Source organism: Melanerpes formicivorus, unplaced genomic scaffold, assembly GCF_026170545.1.
Source record: "Melanerpes formicivorus ecotype bairdi unplaced genomic scaffold, bMelFor1.0.p_v2 SCAF_7, whole genome shotgun sequence".
Classification (NCBI taxonomy): Eukaryota; Metazoa; Chordata; class Aves; order Piciformes; family Picidae; genus Melanerpes; species Melanerpes formicivorus.
Genome location: NW_027142359.1, coordinates 17,989,515 through 18,009,403, shown reverse-complemented (window position 1 = coordinate 18,009,403; position 19,889 = coordinate 17,989,515). Strand labels below are relative to the sequence as shown.

At 39.3% G+C, this 19,889-nt stretch overlaps 1 protein-coding gene across 2 annotated transcripts in view; it reads left to right on the top strand.

Annotated features, from left to right (window-relative positions):
* The window catches only part of TGFBR3 (transforming growth factor beta receptor 3), a 113,066-nt gene that overhangs the window by 75,491 nt on the left and 17,686 nt on the right, over nt 1–19,889 (top strand). The window contains exons 6-14 of one of the 2 annotated variants that reach the window (XM_068141247.1): nt 4,258–4,426; nt 6,409–6,556; nt 11,120–11,309; nt 12,271–12,596; nt 13,274–13,423; nt 15,215–15,346; nt 15,621–15,788; nt 18,122–18,421; nt 19,302–19,422. In XM_068141247.1, coding sequence (XP_067997348.1) covers nt 4,258–4,426; nt 6,409–6,556; nt 11,120–11,309; nt 12,271–12,596; nt 13,274–13,423; nt 15,215–15,346; nt 15,621–15,788; nt 18,122–18,421; nt 19,302–19,422 — 1,704 coding nt within the window. The remainder of the gene's footprint in view (nt 1–4,257; nt 4,427–6,408; nt 6,557–11,119; nt 11,310–12,270; nt 12,597–13,273; nt 13,424–15,214; nt 15,347–15,620; nt 15,789–18,121; nt 18,422–19,301; nt 19,423–19,889) is intronic. The other variant, XM_068141248.1, reaches the window with a different exon arrangement.

The following is a 19,889-nucleotide window of genomic DNA, read 5'->3' as shown; positions in this document are numbered from 1 at the left end:
GTTCTTTTAATTTTCTGAACATGGCATGTGAGTTCAGGCTAAAGCAAACATCCAGCATTAGGCTGAAGCAAAGGCAGCAGGAATACAGGCTGGTAGGAATGAACTGGAACCGATTGCATTACAGCTCCTGATCCAGATGTTTTGAAACTAATTGTTCTGTCAAGGAATACAGTGATGGGGAAAGGAGGAATCAAACATATTATCAACATCAATAAGTACTGGTGGGCTTGGCATTTACTAGCATTAGCGGCCTAATTTAATAGTACTTCAGCAGTATTTCCAGAGAAACTCCTGAACAGCTGAACTAGTTGGCTAAAAAATACCCAACATACACACAAACCAAAACCAAATCCCACACAGAAAAGAAAAAAAAAAAAGGAAATAAAAAAGAACTACCCAGAAAACCTCCTGTGGAGAAAACATTCTTTCCTAACCACCTGTATCTGGTCATTTGGTTTCCTGAAGCATGAGGCTTGCCCCCCAAAATCAGAACACACCTGCATTGATTTTATCCAAATCCTGCCAAATTTGTAAAGGATTCCCCTGCATGGTTTTTGTTCTGCTTGGCATTAGTCTTGGATTTTAGTGCCAGAAAATCATTCAGAAATATATTTATTAGCTTATTAAAGTGCTTTTGGAATGCATACATGGGAGTAGTGGTCTCTGTGTTGCAGAGATTAACATTTAATTAGATATATCAAAAAACAGGCAAAACCTTGATTTGCATGTCTTCAGTCAAACTAGGCAGCTAAATAGGAGAGCTTTGCATCATCTTTAGAATGTGTTAAAACACAATTTTGTTAGGAGTAAGCACACAAAATGGAACTTGGCAGGCAACCAAAACAGACAGTTTCTGAGAAAGCTCCCACAAACTAGCTCAGCTGTAACCATATTTGATTTTTATTTAAATTCTTGGCAGGAAAAATGAGTATGTGTGCATGTGGGGGTTATGCATGTGTTTGGGGTGGGAAAAGGGGCGGCTCTTGATCTGCAGCAGTCATGCAGGGATTTCTGTGGAAACCACATGGGACATGAACCTGGTCTGCTTCCCTGCAGAGCAAATGACAGAATCAATGGATTCCACAAGCCTCTGCACACGCTGATGGATGTTTCAGGCTTTTCATACAATACTCACACTCCTCAAGTGCTTTACTCTCAGCTGTCAGTCTGTTAATCACATCCAGTATTACCACAAATCTGTAGGCCTTATAGGAAGTAGATCCTTGCTACGTAATATATACAGACTTTAATGACAATATTGATGTAACTGTCTGTATTGCAGCTTCACTCAGGTTAGAAAATCTCAAATGAGAGGATGTAACATCTTGGAAGGAAGACTGTGTCTGAATACAGCAAATACAAAATGCAAGCCAGCGGACAAAAAGATCAAAAGAAGGGTCATCTTTCATAGAATAAAAACTGCTTCTGACAGCATGGGTCTCTGAAATCACTTTTGAAGCTGCAAATGAAAGGCAGCTGAGTGAACTAGCAAACTGGGTCAGGGCCAAGTGCATCTGAATACTGTCAGTTTTAAAGAGTGGCTGATCAAATACTGTAGGGATGGTGAGCAGCACAGTGAGAACTTAAGGGGAGCAGAATGAGAGCTTGGAGGAAAGAGGCACAAGAAGTGGGCTTCTTGTTCTTGATTCAAGTAGTGAAGGAGGTAGCAAAGTTTCCACACTCCCTCCAGAGACTGCTGCATCCCCTTCCCCACTCCCATTTATATTCTACCATTAAATATCAGTTGAGGTTCTGGTCACATTGTGCTGAAGGCTATTAAACTGCAAAGCATGTATGAAAAAGCCCTGCCATCAGAGTAACTTAGGAAAGTTCCAAACCCCAGCTCAGACTTTGCTGAATCAAATTGCTGCTGCCCCGGGTGCCAGTCTTGTAGAGTGACACCTGACTAACAGCGCTAATTTTCACAAAAGCTTTCTCATTATATTTATCTGGGATATTCAACTTGTATCCAATTTAGCCAAGGATCTGCAGATGGCACCTAATTTGTGCAGTGTAGAGCAGATGGTGTCTGTCCTGGTCTGTAAAATGTAAGTGCTGCCCACGGAAACTACAGATCCCACTGTGCAATTCTCCATCCTCAGCCAAGCAGCCTGGCATACGCAGGAGGGGGAGGCAGCTGCTAGCTGCTGCACACTCCTCCACCACGTGCTTCTGGCAAGCAGGGCCCCATGACACCTGGGTGTGCAGGCCAGAGAGCCTCCCTTGAGGGTTTGGCAGGCAAACCTCATTTCTGATTCCATATTGGGTGTCTGTGGAGATTAGAGAGGCACAAGGCCCACAAACTGACTGCTAGCTTGTTTGGCAAGATTTTCAATTGATTGCAGACACCTGCAGTCCCTTTCCAAACTTAAATAGACAGCCCTGAAATTAAAAAGAAAAAGATAAGTAGTAAGCAAGGAAAGATAAAATGGATCCCCTTTTCTGTTCCACCCCAGTTTGTGGTAAGCAGTAAGAGTAATGTTTTGGTGAAGGGGGGAAGTAAATGTGTACATCAAGTAGCCAGTGACAGGGTTAAAATTTCCTGCAGCAGAAATGTGTGCTGTCAAGCAGAGGCCCAGGCTGGGGAGCCCCTGCAGTAGTGGCAGCAAGAGCAGCGATTCTGGAGAGCTCCAGAAGTGCCAGGAACAGGAATCAGGTTCTTTGCAAAGGCAAGCAATAGCATGTGGGGTAGTTATCCACAAACTACTCCGGGGCTGTTCCTTTATGGCTTGAGTTGTGTTGTATAGCAGCTGAGAAGCAAATACCTCGTATCTCCATGTGTTTGTATATATGTGTATATGTAACTTCAGGCTCATTGGAAAATGATCTCAAATGATCTACATTCTGTACTGTTGTGGGAGGAGCTAGCAGAACCGCAGCTGCATTCAAGGCTAATCTGGCAGTGCACATACCAGATGTTAGAGAAGTGCTTTGCTTGGCCAGTATGAATAGTTAGAGCCTCATACAGCTTTCACAGATTCTGTAGGGAGGACAGTAAGGTTGATATTCAAAGGCCACTTTGTCTAAGATCAGGAGAAGAAACTCCCCTAATTGTTTCCACCCTGCCCAGGGTCACAGGAGTCTCTGGTTTCCCTGCAAAGTTGTATACCACACACAAATGCTCTTCAGGGTTGACATTTCAGCTCATTTATGGAGAAATTACTAACAGTAGTCTCAGCTCAGCTCTTAAGAGTTCACCCACAGTTTTGCACACATAATGCATTGTAGTTGATTTCTAATATTTTTTTCTGTCTTGCTAATGCCCTTAATAGGAAAATCATCTTTGTAAAGTGAAGGTCAAAGAGCCTTGCATTTGCAATTGTAGTCTTACAGGACTTTGCATCTTTGAACTTCTTTGTACTTTGGCAATTCTTGTGTAAAGCTGTCTCGGAAATAAAAATATGCCACCAAAAGTATTCCTGTTTTTTAAATGGAAATACTTCCAGGGATGCAGCAATGTAGGCTGTGCGCGACAACTTCATACCAAGTGACTATTTTTTATGTTTTGCATTGTGCACTAGTTAGTGCTTGTGATCAGATAGGCAGCTAACACCAAAAGAGAGATTGATTACCTACTCTAGAATTTATTTATTTCGGTTACAGATATTATGGTCAGACTTCCTTAATATAAAATACTGATTTCATTCTTTTCTTGCCATATTCAATTTCCCATGCACAAGAGAACTTCAGTATTTCTAGAGAACACTGACTCTGACTACTCAACACATATCAAGTAAAGAAATAGAAAAATAATTTCTGTGATCCTTTAAATGCCATAAGTTTATAATAACAAGAACGAAACATATTCTAATAGGAGAAGGAATTAAGCCCAAAAGTTTTCCAGGAGTTAATTTCAAAAGAAAGAGGTTTTTTTTCTGCAGGTTCAAGGAACTAATTAGATGTATTTTATTTACTTTGGAAAATGTTCATTTGTTTTGCTTCAGTGTTGTTTTCTGATTTCTCTTTCAAGATACTTTCTTTCATTAAATACTGAAGTCCATAAATAGAAACTGTTCATTTTGGAAGTATATATTTTACATCAGCAGTGTGTTGTGTTGTTGCAATATTGATCTTTCTTTCAATATCATGTTGATTTGTCTTAATTGCTTATAATAAATAATAGATATGCCTTTAAGCCAAAAATGTACATCATAAAATACAATGCTGCACTGAAGTCAATGAGGTATATCCATGCATCTAAGCTGATACCTATCTATAAAAGTGAATATGCTTTCTTCTTCTTTTTTCTTCCTCCAGATCAAGTTTTTCCCCCCTTGTGCAACATAGAAAAGAATTTTCTTTCTTTAAATTACCTTGCGGGGTACCTACAACCAAAAACAGCAGAAGGATGCCTTATGTCTAACTTAGTGCAAGAAAGAGAAGTTCATATCATTGAGCTAATCACTCCAAATTCCAATCCATACAGGTAAAGTATCATCTAAATATAATAAATCTGTTTGAAATCACAGCTAAATATTCCACCTGTCTATCAAAAAAAATCAACTGCAAGTAGCCCTTTCATCCATAGAAGAAGAGCTCAAGCATTAGTACTTTGCCTTAAATAGAAATGAATTCTTCAATATATAAAGATTTTGGATTTTGCTTCACGATCCCAGGACTTTTCTGGACAAGACTGGAAAGCATGGTTTTTATGGACTGTATCCTACCCCTATTCCTGCTCAGTCAATTAATTTTTTCCAAGATTAAAGCGAATAAGGGAATATGAATTAGGGTAGCATTTGACAGGGTTTAAGATGGGACCACTGCACGATTTTGGTGAGAGAGAGGTTAAAAGTAATCTTGACTTGTCACAGGTAGGAATGTCTGTCATACAGTGCCTGGGGCAATGGCTCCCAAACACTGGTCCTGAGGCCACAAGTGATCTGTGGTCCGTGGTAATTGGTCCACAGTTGGTCTGCAGAATCAAATGGTATTTTCCATTAAGTGTCCAGTTGAGTTTAAGGGATAGTTGCCTACTGCAGACACTGGGTATCCAACATTATCCAGTTGTGCTCCTCATGGAGTTACATTTGAGTAACTTCCTAATAAGGAAGCACACAGGGAAACAGAGGTGGGAGGGTAATTATCTCATTGCAAGATGAACCTAGAGCCTGATAATATTCTTGCATGGCAACCTTGTGAGAGTAAGAAATCACTGAGATACAGAGGAAATGGAGTAGGTGAGCCCCAATGATCTGCCTTTGTGGCATGAACTGTAGACCCATCCTGAGCAGAGCTGTTCTTTGGCATCACCATCATTTTAAGACTCTTGCAGTGTTACGCAATGCCAGCCTTGTCTCTGAGCCCCCTGGGCTTTTGGCTTTGGCTAATAGAATGATAGGAATTTGGTTTTTAGATGACAACACTGGAAAATGTTTGAATGCTTTATTGTTGAAAGTAAAAAGCTGAATTCCTCTTGCTTTGTTTTTAGTTCTGTGTATTATCTACAGCTATCTTTACAAAGTTTATATCCACAAAGAAACATGCAGAAGCTGAACTATGCATGTTTAAAAACTCTGGGAGGTGAAGCAAAAGTTCCAAGATACACTAAGTCTCTGTGCAAAATACTGATTGAAACCTGTGCTTGGAGGTGAGCGCATTCTTGTGACACATGGCCCCATAAGAGGGTCTGGAAGTAAAGATTTTTCTGTTGAATTAGTATTTTGCACAAAGAGATGTTATTGATGGGTGCAAATTCATTTGCTCTTCTTATTTTACTGATGTCTTGAAAATCTGGATAGTGTTCATCTATTTTCCATCAAGCAGTGGGCTGCACATCTGCTTTCTTTTCTTTTTTCAAGTAAGTATATATCCAGAAGTCTTGGAAACTCGATACACGGCTTGATTCCTCAACACACACAAGATCCTAAGCAAGGCAATTTCCACAACTGAGCTGGCTAGGTGGAGATGCCCCCAAATGTGTAGTGTTTGTGCATTTTCTTCTTATTATTTTTTCCACTTTAATTTCTATTAACCTGCTTAATTTATCTTTTTCCTTTTTTTGAGTTATTTTAGTTTGAGCTTTAATAATCATAGCCAGAGGAAACTGAAACAGCTATCCTTAGGCACTGTCGCAGTGCAATAAGTAAACAATATGTACTTTATAAAGCAGACTACTAGGTATATAAGTAACCTGCTCTAAATAATAGTTGAAATGAATAGCACACCTCTTGAAAACAAAAGGCAGAAATCTTATTTGTCTGAAAAATATTTGTTTCTATTGTTATGCAAAATCTTTTAAGCATATGGAGAATAACAATCTGTTTTGCACATGTTATGTTGCCTGGGATAATCTCCAGCATTTTAATCAGCTGGCCAGACAGTGGGATCATGATGGATTGGAAGAAGTTTGATAGCTGAAAATTTCTAGCATTCTGGTCTAACTTGTTCTTTATTTTCCACGTACAGTGCTTTCCAGGTGGATATAATCATTGACATTAAACCGTCACAACCAGGTGCCAAACTTGTCAGAGACGTTGCACTTATCCTCAAGTGTAAGAAGTCTGTCAATTGGGTTATCAAGTCGCATGATGTCCAGGGAAAACTGGAAGTGATTGTAAGTTAAGACACCTTTATTTTCTGAGAGATATACTGCAGCAGTATAGAATCCTTTGAAATGTGATGCAATACTAAACCATACCGATTTATGAATTTTCTCTCACTTAGCTGCTTTTTAAAATTACTGCATTTCAAGGAGTGAATAAACAATGTATTTTTTTCACATTAACTTTTAATATATGGGTTATTAAAATGGCCAGCAAATCACAGAAGCCAAGGGTTTACCCTGAACACGGAGCCAGGTGTTCATCACCCTTTTGGCTATTACCATGGTGAGTGCACCTACAGGTTCATCTCAGAAGTTGGAAAGATGTTTCTGAGTAAAGAGCAGATAGTCTTGGATATGCGCTGCACACCCACATCCCTTTAGAAGTGGAAACTTTTTTACTCCTTCCACTTGTGGTTGTAGTAGTCTCTAGTTCTCTTCCCTGCCAGTACTTCTGCCCCAGCAAGTGTTTGGTCAAATTGACCGCACATCGCCTCCTCCACAGAGAAGTTTTAAATAAAGATTAATCCCAGGATCTCTAGAGCTAAACCTCTGAAATTATACTTACACAAAATTGAAGGGTTTGGTTCAGTGATTTTTGGTTCAGGCTTTGTGTCAACACCATTTCTACTATGAAAATGTATTTTCCCTTGCTCTGAAATAAATAAAATTGGACTTATCTTGCAGCCTATAAATCTGTGGCCTATTTCCATCTTAAGTGATCAGTTAGGAGCTGAATGTTTGCTCAGGACCACCCACTGCCCTCCTGATTAACAGTTTAGCTATAGCTAAGATCCATTTTGAAAATCCAGCTACCTGTGTTTTTGTGTACTTTACTTTGCTTATTATCTTTCTTCTTTAAATGTGTGCAAGGGTAATTCTGACAGGATCCAAAGGCTGCTTGGTCTAAATCTTTGAAGAGGACAGATTGACAGGCAGGATTTCACGCTAGATTTTGCAAGTGAGGGAAATCAATGTCATAATTTCTCAGAAAATTAAATGGAAGAATTACCTGAAGTCAGTGGTGAAATTCCATTTTGATCTCTGACATGTTTTTATCTTATGGACTTCTTATGATCTTCTAGTTGTTCTGTAGGTCGTAAAGAAGAAAGGTCAAGTTTAGTTGCCTGGGATTACTATACGTGTAAGCAGAAGGGCAAAAACCCATGCTTAACTAGAAAGTTTCATTCTGGTTATTACATAAAATTCACTACTAACTATATATTTAGTCCTTTCACAGTCCACGTTCACAGGCTAGAAAATTGTGCATTGTTTCACGTCACGCTTGGAGAACATATTCATAAAGCTACCTTTTTACAGATTATGAGTGTTCAGGGAGAGGAATTCGAGGATTTTTAAATGTCTCAAGTGCTGCACTTGAGCATAGAAAAGAAAGGCTGCTGTTCTTTTTGAAGTTGTTCTTCATTGAAAGTACAAGTAATAAGTATAATTGAAAATTCCTTCCATAATGAGTTGCAGAAGGTAATTAGGTTAACAAAAAGAAAGTAATACTATATATGGACATGTCAGTATATAAAAGACTTTGTATGTTTATGTAAGGGTTTGTGAGTAACTGTTTGCTGTACTGCCTCGTTTATATAGATGCTGAATTTTTGGAACATGTTTGTTCTTTCTTTAGAGGGGGATGTAGGAGGGAATTAAAACACCCCCCTGTCATTCAAAAGCCTGTACATCCAGCATTTAGGATCTGTTCATATCTCTATTAAGCTGAAGGCATTTCCAAGCCCAAATTTAGACAATGCATAAAAACATTACTAAACAATTAGGTAATGTTTCACAATGTTCTTTTTATTAGTTGAAGCAGTTCCATGCACTTCAATTTTCCTAACTTTTTGCCCTCAGTACAAATAAGAGCTGTCTTGAGGGGATTGGCAAACCAAGAGGGAAAGGTTAGTGCTAAGCTGCCTCAAACCCAGGACTATGAGTTAAGGTCTAAGTTCACAGACAAAAAATAAAACAGACTCTTTAGTTCATCTAGCTCATCTCCCAGATTGCTGTGTTTTTTGAAAATCTGAAAGAAGATGGACACAAACCCAAAAAAACCAACCACAGTAAAATGCAACTAGTTTAGATAAAGTAATTGCACTTAATTGACATGCAGTGCTTCCTCCCAGGCTATGGAACTCCTCTTTGCAGTCTGTCCTTGCATCAACTCTCTGTGCTTGTGGACTCGTTCACGTTACTTCCTTTGGATTCAGTGCCCTGTTACAAAACCAGGGGTTGCACAGTGGACAAAGAAGTGACAGTAAGCGTGTTGAGCAAAGAGGGAGAGGTGAAATGCACAGAACCACGTCTCTGAGGGTTTCAAAAGTGTGGAGGGACTGTTCTTTCGAAGAGAACAGCGGCCCACCAGTTTCTGAAATGATCTCCCTCTAATCTGAGTAGGTTAGTAGGTGTCTCTGAATGCCTGGTTTCATAAATTCTGTGTGAAGGTCTTGGCAGGGAAGGCAAATGGAAGAAGATATAGATATTCCTGCACGCGTTGTGCTCAGTTTTCTTCATTGGGGTGATGCAGGACTGAATGTGTACAAGCTCAGTGTGTAATGGAAACATGAAAACACACCCTGGAAATGGTCAGTTGCCATCTAGGACAGTAAAATTCTGAGATAATATTTGTTCAGCTGTCTCCTCATGACACCAAAAATAAAGAGGAGGAAAGCAGAGGGGGACATTCAGCAAAGTTAGGGTAGCCTCATAGTAGGTCTATATGACCATTAAAGTGATTTGGACAAGAGATCAAGGCAGTCAATCTTTTAGTGTTGTAGAATGGAAAATAATTAACATTTGGTCTCGCTGAGGAAAACCAGTGGGGATTTTAAAGAAAAATAAATGCAGCCTGTATTGTGGAGAAAGTAATCAGGAATGGAAATGAAAGTGTTTGTGGTAGAGTGTTCAATAGTATCATCTGCATATAGAAAGTGCAATTCAATTGCATTGATAAGTAGATTCTCATGCTTTTTTTGCTCTGTTGTGTTCAGCTTGTTCTTTAGTCATTGATGTGATTGCTATAACAGTAATGTTGTGAATGTAACAATAAATACGTATGGATTTAGCTTTGTATGAGTACATGTTTAAGATGCCAAGCACTTAAAAGCAAGTTAAAGTGTAATACTGTGAACAGTTTCTAACTGCCCCTTTAACAGCTAGAGATGACTGTTATATTCCTTTGACTAGCCTTTTTGGACAAGAAAATTTGGCACTTAGCAAAGCACTAACAGTAAACCACCAGCTAAGCAATTGTGTGACTCGTGTGTATTCCACGGTCATCTTTGACTAGCTGTTACTTGTAATTATTTAATGATAAACCTAAGAGGTCGTTGAGTGCATTTATGAGTATCAACGTCTAAAACTTATATTGTTTATTAAATTTTAAAATTTATATACATGCAGGAAGTATATTTTTTCTTATAAGTAGTTTGGTCTTGCACAAACGTGCATGGTGTCACTTACCCTTCTATTAAGCATTTAATTCATTCCTGTTTAGCCTACTCATCATTTTGCAGGAAGTATGAAGCTCATTCAGAGAGGCACAAAGTGTCCTCAGTGGCAGCTGAATTTAAAGCATTAGCTGGTATCAGCACTACTTCACAAACATGCTACGTTTTGCCTTTTTTTAGTAATGCTCATTTGAACAAATGTTTTCCCATATGTAGCTTATGTAATGTTCTAAATCAAACAAAGGGGACATTTCAAAAATCAGTTGTCATCTTCAGGTGTCAGAGTTCACTTCCCCTCAGAAGTCAGTTTTGAAGAATATACAGCATTATATAAAAGGCTGTAGTCTTTCTGACTACTTAGGTTATTGTACTCCGGGCAGAGTCTGGCTGGAAGGAGTGCATCTTTTCTCACAGTATCACAGTGTCACTAAGGTTGGAAGAGACCTCAAAGATCATCAAGTCCAACCTGTCACCACACACCTCAGGACTAGACCATGGCACCAAGTGCCACATCCAATCCCCTCTTGAACACCTCCAGGGATGGTGACTCTACCACCTCCCTGGGCAGCCCCATTCCAATGACGAATGACTCTCTCGGTGAAGAACTTCCTCCTCACCTCAAGCCTAAACTTCCCCTGGCGCAGCTGGAGACTGTGTCCCCTTGTTCTGGTGCTGGTTGCCTGGGAGAAGAGACCAACCCCTTCCTGGCTACAACCACCTTTCAGGTAGATGTAGAGAGCAATGAGGTCACCCCTGAGCCTTCTCTTCTCCAGGCTAAACAATGCCAGCTCCCTCAGCCTCTCCTCATAGTGCTTGTGCTCAAGGCCTCTCCCCAGCCTTGTTGCCCTTCTCTGGACACGTTCAAGTGTCTCAATGTCCTTCTTAAACTGTGGGGCCCAGAACTGGACACAGTACTCAAGGTGCAGCCTAACCATGCATCCAGCAGTTCTGTGACAAAGGTGGCAAAGTTTGGTTTATTTCCCAGGTGTTCTCAGTTTACTGTTATTTAATAAAGAAGCATGTTAGTTAGTCATAATTAGATTTTAAGTGTCCTGGAATGGTAAATAATATACCAACTTGTTGGTTGGGGTTTTTTTTCTGCTGTTGTTGTTTACAGACATCAAATAGTGTTGGTTTTGGAAAAGAAACAGAACGATCCATGACTATGAGTAAATCAATAATACCTGATATTCCCTCATCGTATGAGAGTTTGATCAAGTGGGCTTATGAGCATAACTATAGTCCAGTTACTTCTTACACAAAAGCCCCTGTCGCTAACAGATTTCATCTGCAACTTGAAGACACAGGTAAGCTTGAAGATAGAGTTTATCTTGTATTTCCAGGAATTCAATGATTTGAAAGGTGCTTTCTTAGTTGTGAAGCTCTGTTGTTGGAGGAGGTTGCATCCCTTTCACTGCTTGTCATCGAGACTGCTGGTAATATTGAGGAGTGTTGGTTAAAAAAATGAATAAAAAGAAGTAGAATCTGTGGGGTTTTGATTAGTAAAGTCCAGGCAAATTGTGTTATTTCCTGATGCTGGTGGAATTAAATGGTTGTAGTTTATCCAACTCACAAGCTGGTTGTAGCTGACCACGCTCAGTGTTCACTGGAACAGACTTCAGCAACTGAATATCACATTAGTTAATAAACCCAGCTTTGAAATTTTTTATTATTTTTTCCTTCCAAAGTATGAGCACAGTGTTTCCTTGACAATTAAATAGACTTCTTAATTGTTTTAGAGACAAAGCTGGCCTACCATAGACATCTGAGCTAGTGGAATAAATGCAACCATTAAAAACTCCACCAATTAGTTATTTGGCTGATGTGAAGGTGTAAAGGAGTTGCATCTGTTTTTTTACTAATTCTGAATTTCAACCACTAAAAGTACTATTTGTGATGGGGCAGATAAAGGAAGAATTTCACACAATGATTTGCATTTAGGTTATTTCAGCAGCTCTAAAACAGTGTATTTGCTGAATATGTGAAAAGGCCCACACCTCAAAGTTTATTTTCAGCTCTTAGAGAGGCAGATGACTAAAGGAAACTAAATATACTATGATTTGATGCCTCAGTAACAATAAACAGTGAAGGAATTGTGGCCAGTAACCTGAAAAGTACAAAGATGCTGCTCAGGATGTCCTTCCAGAGCTTCATTTCTGCATAGGAAAAATACCTAATGTTCTCTTTTTGCCCTTCTTTGTTTTGTTTGGTCCTTTTTCTTTAATCTTTTTTTTTTCTTTTTTTTTTTTCCCTTCCCATTCCTTCCAGAAGAGATGAATGATGAAGAAGACCATTCTATTCCTCCAGAGCTGACAGAATTGCTGGGTGCTAACCCACTGCCTGCCCCAAAGAATCCTGCATTAAGTGATGGCCTGACATTTCCTTTTCACATTAACAGAGGAAGACATGACACAGTGGGAGAAGGAATCTTCCCATCCAAGGATTCAGTGGATACATTAATAAATCATGACTTTGAGCATTCCCTCTCAAAACAAAAAGAACCTGAAGAGGTTCAGGGCAGTGCTGATGTGGCCCTGTCAATAAAGTGTGATGACAAAGTCATGAGAGTAGCTGTAGAAAAAGACTCTCTGCAGGTTGGTGTCATCTCTTATTCTCATGTTTCAGCAGACTTTTTGTTGCAGATCATTTTATTTTATTTTGATTGAAAACCAAAACATTTTAAGCTCTACAGCCATCACCACCCAACCCCACCAAAAATCACTTTGATGAGGGAGCTAGACCTTAGATACTCTTTGCCGTAATTCAGGGTCATGTTTCCTCTTTGAAACAGTCCAGTATTTTGTAAAGGGATTTCTGATTAAAGCTTTGCAGGGTTGATTCTGTGAAAAAATCACTGTACTCAAGCATCAGTCAGAATTTTTAATCTCCAAAGCACAAAGAAGCTGCTTTTGATAGCTGTGTGAGACCAGAATAGATCAGCCTTTACCATCCACCAGCTGACAGGTTGCTTGTGTCCATGTGCATTGTGGAAAAGAGCCTGATACAGACAGCTGTTTTAGCTCATTTCAGACCAAACAGAGTCAGCATTATTAATCAGCAGATTAATAATGAACCTGTTGTTTTCTTTGTTCCATGTTACATTTATTCCATCTGTCATGTATAACAGCATTTAGAGAGTGACCTTCCCTGGATGTCAGTACAATGAATTTCACTTCCTCCTGTCAGCAGTCATGAACAGTATTCTGAGCTGCACTTTAAGCAAGAGCAACACAATTGTGTTTCAGCCACTCACAAAGCGCCTTTGTTTCAGGCTAGCGGCTACACAAGGACAGAGCTCTCGCTGCTGGATCACTCCTGCAAAGCCAGGATGAATGGCACCCATTTCATTCTGGAGTCTTTGCTGAACGAATGTGGGACTCGGACAGCATACATTCTGAACAAGATTGTTTATTTTAACTCTGTGAGTATTTTACAAAGTGGAATCACCTTCTGCACTGCATATCATAGTAGTACAAGGAAGCTATTGTAGTTAGCTTTAGTCTTAGCAAAAAAGAGGCATCCTGACCTTTTCCTGTCTAGCTCAAACCTGGTTGCAGCTATAGTCTTTATTTGTATGCAGGGAGGTGTGAAGGCTGCACGTTTGGTGTGCTGCTGATAGTATCACAAAGGAAAAACGAAGGAGTTTCAGCTAAATGCTTTTTAAAAACTGCGCTTTGAGGACCATCTGAGAGGTTCCACCACCTTTCCCTGTGCAACTTCGATCTATCCATACAATATTACATACCTGCAAGGAATCATAGAATGGCTTGAGCTGGGAGGGACCTTAAAGTTCAAGGAGAAATAGGAATGAAGCTTTATTTGCACAAAGCAATACCATTTACTTCTTACATTGAATTATTTTAAGGGAGTTTTTTTATTCCAAAATGGTGTATGAAAAAAAGGCCTTCAAAATGTGAGGAAAGAGATCTGTGAAGGCTTCTCTCTTCTAATTTGGATCTGTATTTTGTATCAGTTGATGTACCTGATGAGGAGACTCCAGTACTTCTGTATGAGTGATGATGCTAAGGAGCCTAATTGGGTTTGGAGAGACTGCCTCCAAACTGGCTCAGTTTATGATCTTGAGTATAGTGCAGCTAATCTGGGTTGGAAAGTAATGACACATTTCTCATTCTGAGCTTTCCAGTACATAGAAGTAACCTTGGCAAATGATGGAAAGTCTCTGGTCCAATCCAAACACAGCTAAGGCAATCTAATCTGACCTTGCCTGGTTAAAATCATTCAATACTGGCAACTCTGTAGCACCTAACTGTAGGAAAAAATCCCAAAACAAGACTGTGGATAGAAACATTTCCAAACTACAGACTAGCACGTGTCTGGAGCTAAATACTGCCTATTATGACCCAAACTAAAATGGATATTTGCCACCTCTCCTTTCTTCATCACGTCTTTTGATAGTCTTGGATACTCAGTGGAATTCTGAGTCATGTATGGTATCTTTAAGTATTTGGGATCATTTCTCCTAAAAAATAAACACCACATGTGGAGTCTCAGCAAATGTATGTCACTTCTTAAGAGTTGCTCTATGTACAAGAAAACAAAGATGAAGTCCTGGAAGGGAGGGGACTAGCTGAAGAGCGGCAGGGCATACAGAAGCAGAGTGTGGAACACTGGAAAACTGGGAATTTTCAGGTGAAGAAATTGACAAGTTGAAAAGGAGAAGTGGGGGAAGGGGGAATTTCAGTAGAAATTCAGAGAAAAAGAAGGGGGAAAATAAGAAATGGATAGCATGTTTTTAGTTGTACAGCTCTGAAAAAAACAAATGCAAATGACATAAGAGAAAATCCTTTAACGACCTGAACACTTTCAGTGATTTTTCTGTGAGTGCATTAAGGAAATTGTAAGTTGCAAAAAACCACTTTAGAAAGCCATTTCTTTTTTTTCCAGTGTTGGTTATAGAAATACCAGAAATAGAATGGAAATGCTAGGCTGCTCATTCAGACACCAGCACCCAGAATGGTATCTTTGCTGGCTCTGAATTCTGGAAGGAAAACTAAGGAGCATTCTCTAAATATAGCCTACATGTCTTACATGCTCAGCACAAGGTTGTTTAAGATGTGCTTTCACCATCTGCTTAGCTGGTGCACTTCTTTTGCCCTGTGCATTGTTGTGAAGAGAGAGGAAAATAATAACCCCAAAGAGAGAGTGCTCAGTTATCAACTAATTTTATGCATTCGCAATACCTTTTGTGCAGATTGTCATTCAGCTGTCATCACCAGCTGAAAGCAGCGGCTTTGATGATGATGACATGGAATCAGGTGATAATGGATTTCCAGGGGATGCTGATGAGGGAGATGTTGCTTTCTCGAGCTGGCCTGAAATAGCGGTACGTTACTCTCAGGTTTGCACCTGACAATAGAGAGATGCCTGTTGTAATAGGCACTTCACATCTCACATTATTTTGCATTATTGCATTAATTGTATAGCAATTAATCTGTCTTCTAACACGTTTCTTCTCACTTCTATTTCTTGTGACCCCATTGAAGATTTGCACTAAGGAGGTAGGGCATGGATGGGCCTCTATTTTATGCTCCAAATTTCTCCTTATGCAGCTACCACTCCTGACTCAGGGTGTTATTGTATTGTTTTTTTCATTTCAGTTTAATTGCACACTGCACCAGCCAGAGGATGACAGAGGCATGTTCTGGCCTCCTGAACCACACATCACCAATGTGACCTTCAACATGGAGCTGTATAAAACAGACCTGTTTCTTGCTCCCTCCCAAGGACTCTTCTCTGTTGATGAGAATGGACCAATATATGTAGAGGTAAGAAACTGAGAAGCAAATTAATGGAAATGCTTTGCCAAGGCCACATAACTGAACCAGATATGTTCTTGTCAGTTGAAAGGTTTCATTGTGCCGTTGCCTTAGGCAGACAGGTAGGTATTTTAATGACTGCAGAGAACAGGAACTGTGGGGTAAGAAGCAGGACAATGTCTTGGGTCAAGACCAAAGGATTTCTGCAAAACAGATGAATTTAACTGTGAAGTAAATTAGTCATTCTTGCCAAATCTGCTTTTCACTTCAGAACTTAAAGGTAGTCTCTGAGCTTTTGCTCTCAACTGGCATTTCCTGATGAAGACTTCAGGGTTTATTTTATTGGGCAATATGGATTAATTGCATCTGAAAGATGTATACATGCAGAAAATTATGACAAGTCTGTGTCTTCCCCATGCTAGTGTACTGGGGTTACAAAGTTAACACAGATTGTGATCTCTCTCTCTGATCCACTTACAAACATGTTACAATATTTTTGAATGCTGTCACACAAGATCTAGCAGCTGTAGGTAAATAAGGCCAGCAAAGTTAACAGCCAGGTCCCCATGTCTTACGGTGCAGTTTGGACCTGACAATATTTCCATGAGTTGCTAAGTTGCTTATGAAAGTTGCTTGTGGAGTTTCAAACCAATGCAGTCACTTCTAAAGATAGTCATGTGAAAAGAATTCTGCATTTTTCAAATGACAGTAGGCATTAATAAATACAAGAGCTGACATGGCAGCAAAAACTGGAAACCAGTTTATAGACAAGTAAATCACAAGTGGTGCGCTTAGAAGACCTGGAAGATGAGTATATTGACCAAAGCATTGCTGTGCCATGTTTCTCTTGCACAGGGTAGTTGCTCTGTGAGCCCATGTTGCACATGGTAAGCACAGTGGCCCGTTTGATACCAGTGTGGTTTTTTGCATTGTTTCAGCGCGTTGCCTCTTTCGCACTCTCTACACAGTGAAAAGTACTTAAGGCAGTTGAAGCAAAAAGAAAGCACGTCACGCTCAGTTATAAATGTGTTTATAAAAGACATTATTTTTCATTTGGATAAAACTGGCTGCATCCTTCAGTGATCTGGGATGGATTCCACTGGCTCTGAGCCCTCTGGATTTATCTGGTTCTGGAGCTGTTTATTTAGACAGATGTTCTGATTTCTTCATCACCTGTCCTGGCAGTAGCCATATTTTTTCTCTTTTCCCTCCTGTTTGTTCTTTTTGCAGTGGAAAATCTATCAGTTCAGCTTCTGTGACTCCACTTTTAGATTACTCTTTTATTATTTTTTTCTTTTATTTTGTTATTAGCAAATATATTTTGGGTTTTGATTTGGGTCATAATCTGCAAGAACTCTCTGTTTTCCTTAGATACACATGCAGCACATTTGGATTTAAGTACACATTCTAAGAAGGAAATGATTTCTTATGGAACTGTTTTTCATTGGGCAGCATTAATGGTTAGACACAGCACTTCTGTTGTTAAGAGCAATGCTTCCCCCCCATATTTTTCCTGTAGCATTTGTTACCTGCATTTCAATCCAGCTGAATATCAGTACTCCGGAAGATTTAATTTTCATAAAAGAACATGAATTTCAGACTGGCAATAAACTAAAACAATTATTTCACAAGAAATTATGGCTTTTCAGGAGGCTCCCCCACCTCCCCAGTACAGGAATGCCACCCACCAGTCAGACCATGACCTCCTCTCTGCTTTGGCATTCCTCTCATGGCTGGGGGTAGTTTCTCTGTTCTGTCTGTTGCTGGGATTTTATGTTACATGATTTGGGTTCTTTTCGTTGTTTGGGGTTTTGTGGCTTGTTTTGTTGTTGGGGTTGTTTTGTTTTGTTTGTTTTGTTGGTGTTTGGTTTGGTTTGTTTTTGTTGCATGGGGGGTTGTTGGGTTTTTTGCTTACCTTCCTTCCTTTTTTGTGTGGTGTTTTTGTTTTCCTTTTTCATTGAAGTTTCAAACAGATACAGAGACATGGAATTAGTAATTGACATCCATGCAGCTCTTACTATAGTCTGTGTGCCTAAGGGAAGCAGTGCCATCTCAGGTGGCAGTTGCAGTCTTTACCAGCTTGTCTGGTCTGCACTGGATTTGTCATCTGCTTTCAGAAAGATGCAGGATTGCTGTATTTATGCCTGTTTATGCTGATAAACAGCTGCTGGATTTGAAGTCACAGATTTTCTGCCTCTCAGTTCAACAGTCTACCCTTAACATTTAGTTCATATTGGAAGTAGCACTGGAAAATTGCTTTGCAAAGTTGTTGAAAATGTTAATGAAATGTGAACTAAAAATGTCATTTCTGCTATCTCACTGTCTCTTTCTTTTCAATGCAGGTGTCTGTGACTAAAGCTGACAGATCCTTGGGCTTTGCCATTCAAACGTGCTTTGTTTCCCCATTTTCAAATCCAGATAGAATGTCTGACTACACCATTATAGAAAACATTTGTCCTAAAGATGAATCTGTTAAGTTCTACAGCATTGAGAAGGTGAACTTTCCGATACCATATGCGCAGAAGGACAAAAAAAGATTTAGCTTCATGTTTAAACCAATGTTCAACATCTCACTGCTCTTTCTTCACTGCGAGTTGACTTTGTGTACACACAAAGACAAAGATATTGAAGGGCTGCCAAAGGTCAGTAATTTATTAAAGTCTTAACTTGTCATTTAGGTGAAAATAAGGTTGGGTTTTTGTTTTTACTTTTTCTTTTTTAATTTGTGCATTGAATAAACTATTTTCCATGGAATTGATGTAATCGATGTGCTGTCTTTGGGCTCAAGATCTTTAAGAATTATCAGGTTGTGTATTTTGACTGCACAATTTACAGTTTCTGCTTAAATTTCATTAGATGCTTATGTAGGATAAATAGAAATTGCTTTTTATTGCACAAGTGGTTCGGATATATCTTTGCTATTCATATCACGTGCACACCCAAGGCACAAAAAATAGTAGATTTAATTTCCCGAGACATGAAGAATATCATGTAATATTGCAGCCTGATTGCTACAAAGAGGAATTACCAAATTTTTCTTCATGTTTAACAGAAATGGTTGCAATTTAGTTGTTCAAGAATGTTTTCTGAGAATTTGGAATTTATTTTTACTGTCCTTTTCTTAAAGGCACAGCCTCAAACGGTCCCAGGGGTTTATGCACATCCCCCTTCAAATGTATTTTTTAGAGATGATTTGTCGTTGTTGATCAACATACGTGTTGGTGGCTACAGTTTTGACTACCAGTTTTTTATCCTGAAATAAAATAATTACTACCATTTAAGTTCAGTAGTAACACTATCATAAAGGCTAGAGGATTCTTAATGCAGGTAAAAGTCATGCCCTGAAGCACATCTAAGAATTTGCACAGAAAAATTGGAGAACCTCAAAACAACCCCTGTGTAACAAACTGGCAAAGGTAATTATTTAGGACAAAACTGATAATGAGGCAGCTGAGCAGCTGACACAGTTCTCCTGGCAGACAGGTGATTTCCTGACTTCACACTGTTTTTTTCCACTTGCAGTGTATTCCCCCTGATGAAGCTTGCACCTCTCTCAATGTCGATATGATCTTGGCCATGATGCACAACAAGAAAACCTTCACCAAGCCCCTTGTTGTAATAACACATGAAGGAAAACCAGAAGGTATGAAAATGAGCTTGAACCATTTAATAATTGTGTAACATGCAGCTGCTTGAAATGAAGGAGTACTCCAAGTATGTGGCATTGTACAATCTTGTGCTGATACTGTGTTTTTAAAGATGTTCCTTGTTTAAACATTTCCCTGGCAGCAATCATCAAGGTAGTTCATTGCTGCTTTTCAGTTTTTGTTACTGATCTCTGGACATGTGATTTTGTCAGGCATTGAGAGAGAAATACTGTTTTACACAGCAACACGGGTGTCAGAAGTATGACTATAGCAGTGTGCTTCCAGCAACTGTAGTCCAAAGGCAGTACTCTGTTCTTTGCTGTATCATTTATCATTGTGGTTGTAAATAGATATTTAGGGATAACAAAGTATTGCATAGAATGGGATGGAATGGAATAGAATTAACCAGGTTGGACTTTGAGATCATCAAGTCCAATCTATCACCCAAAACCATCTAATCAAC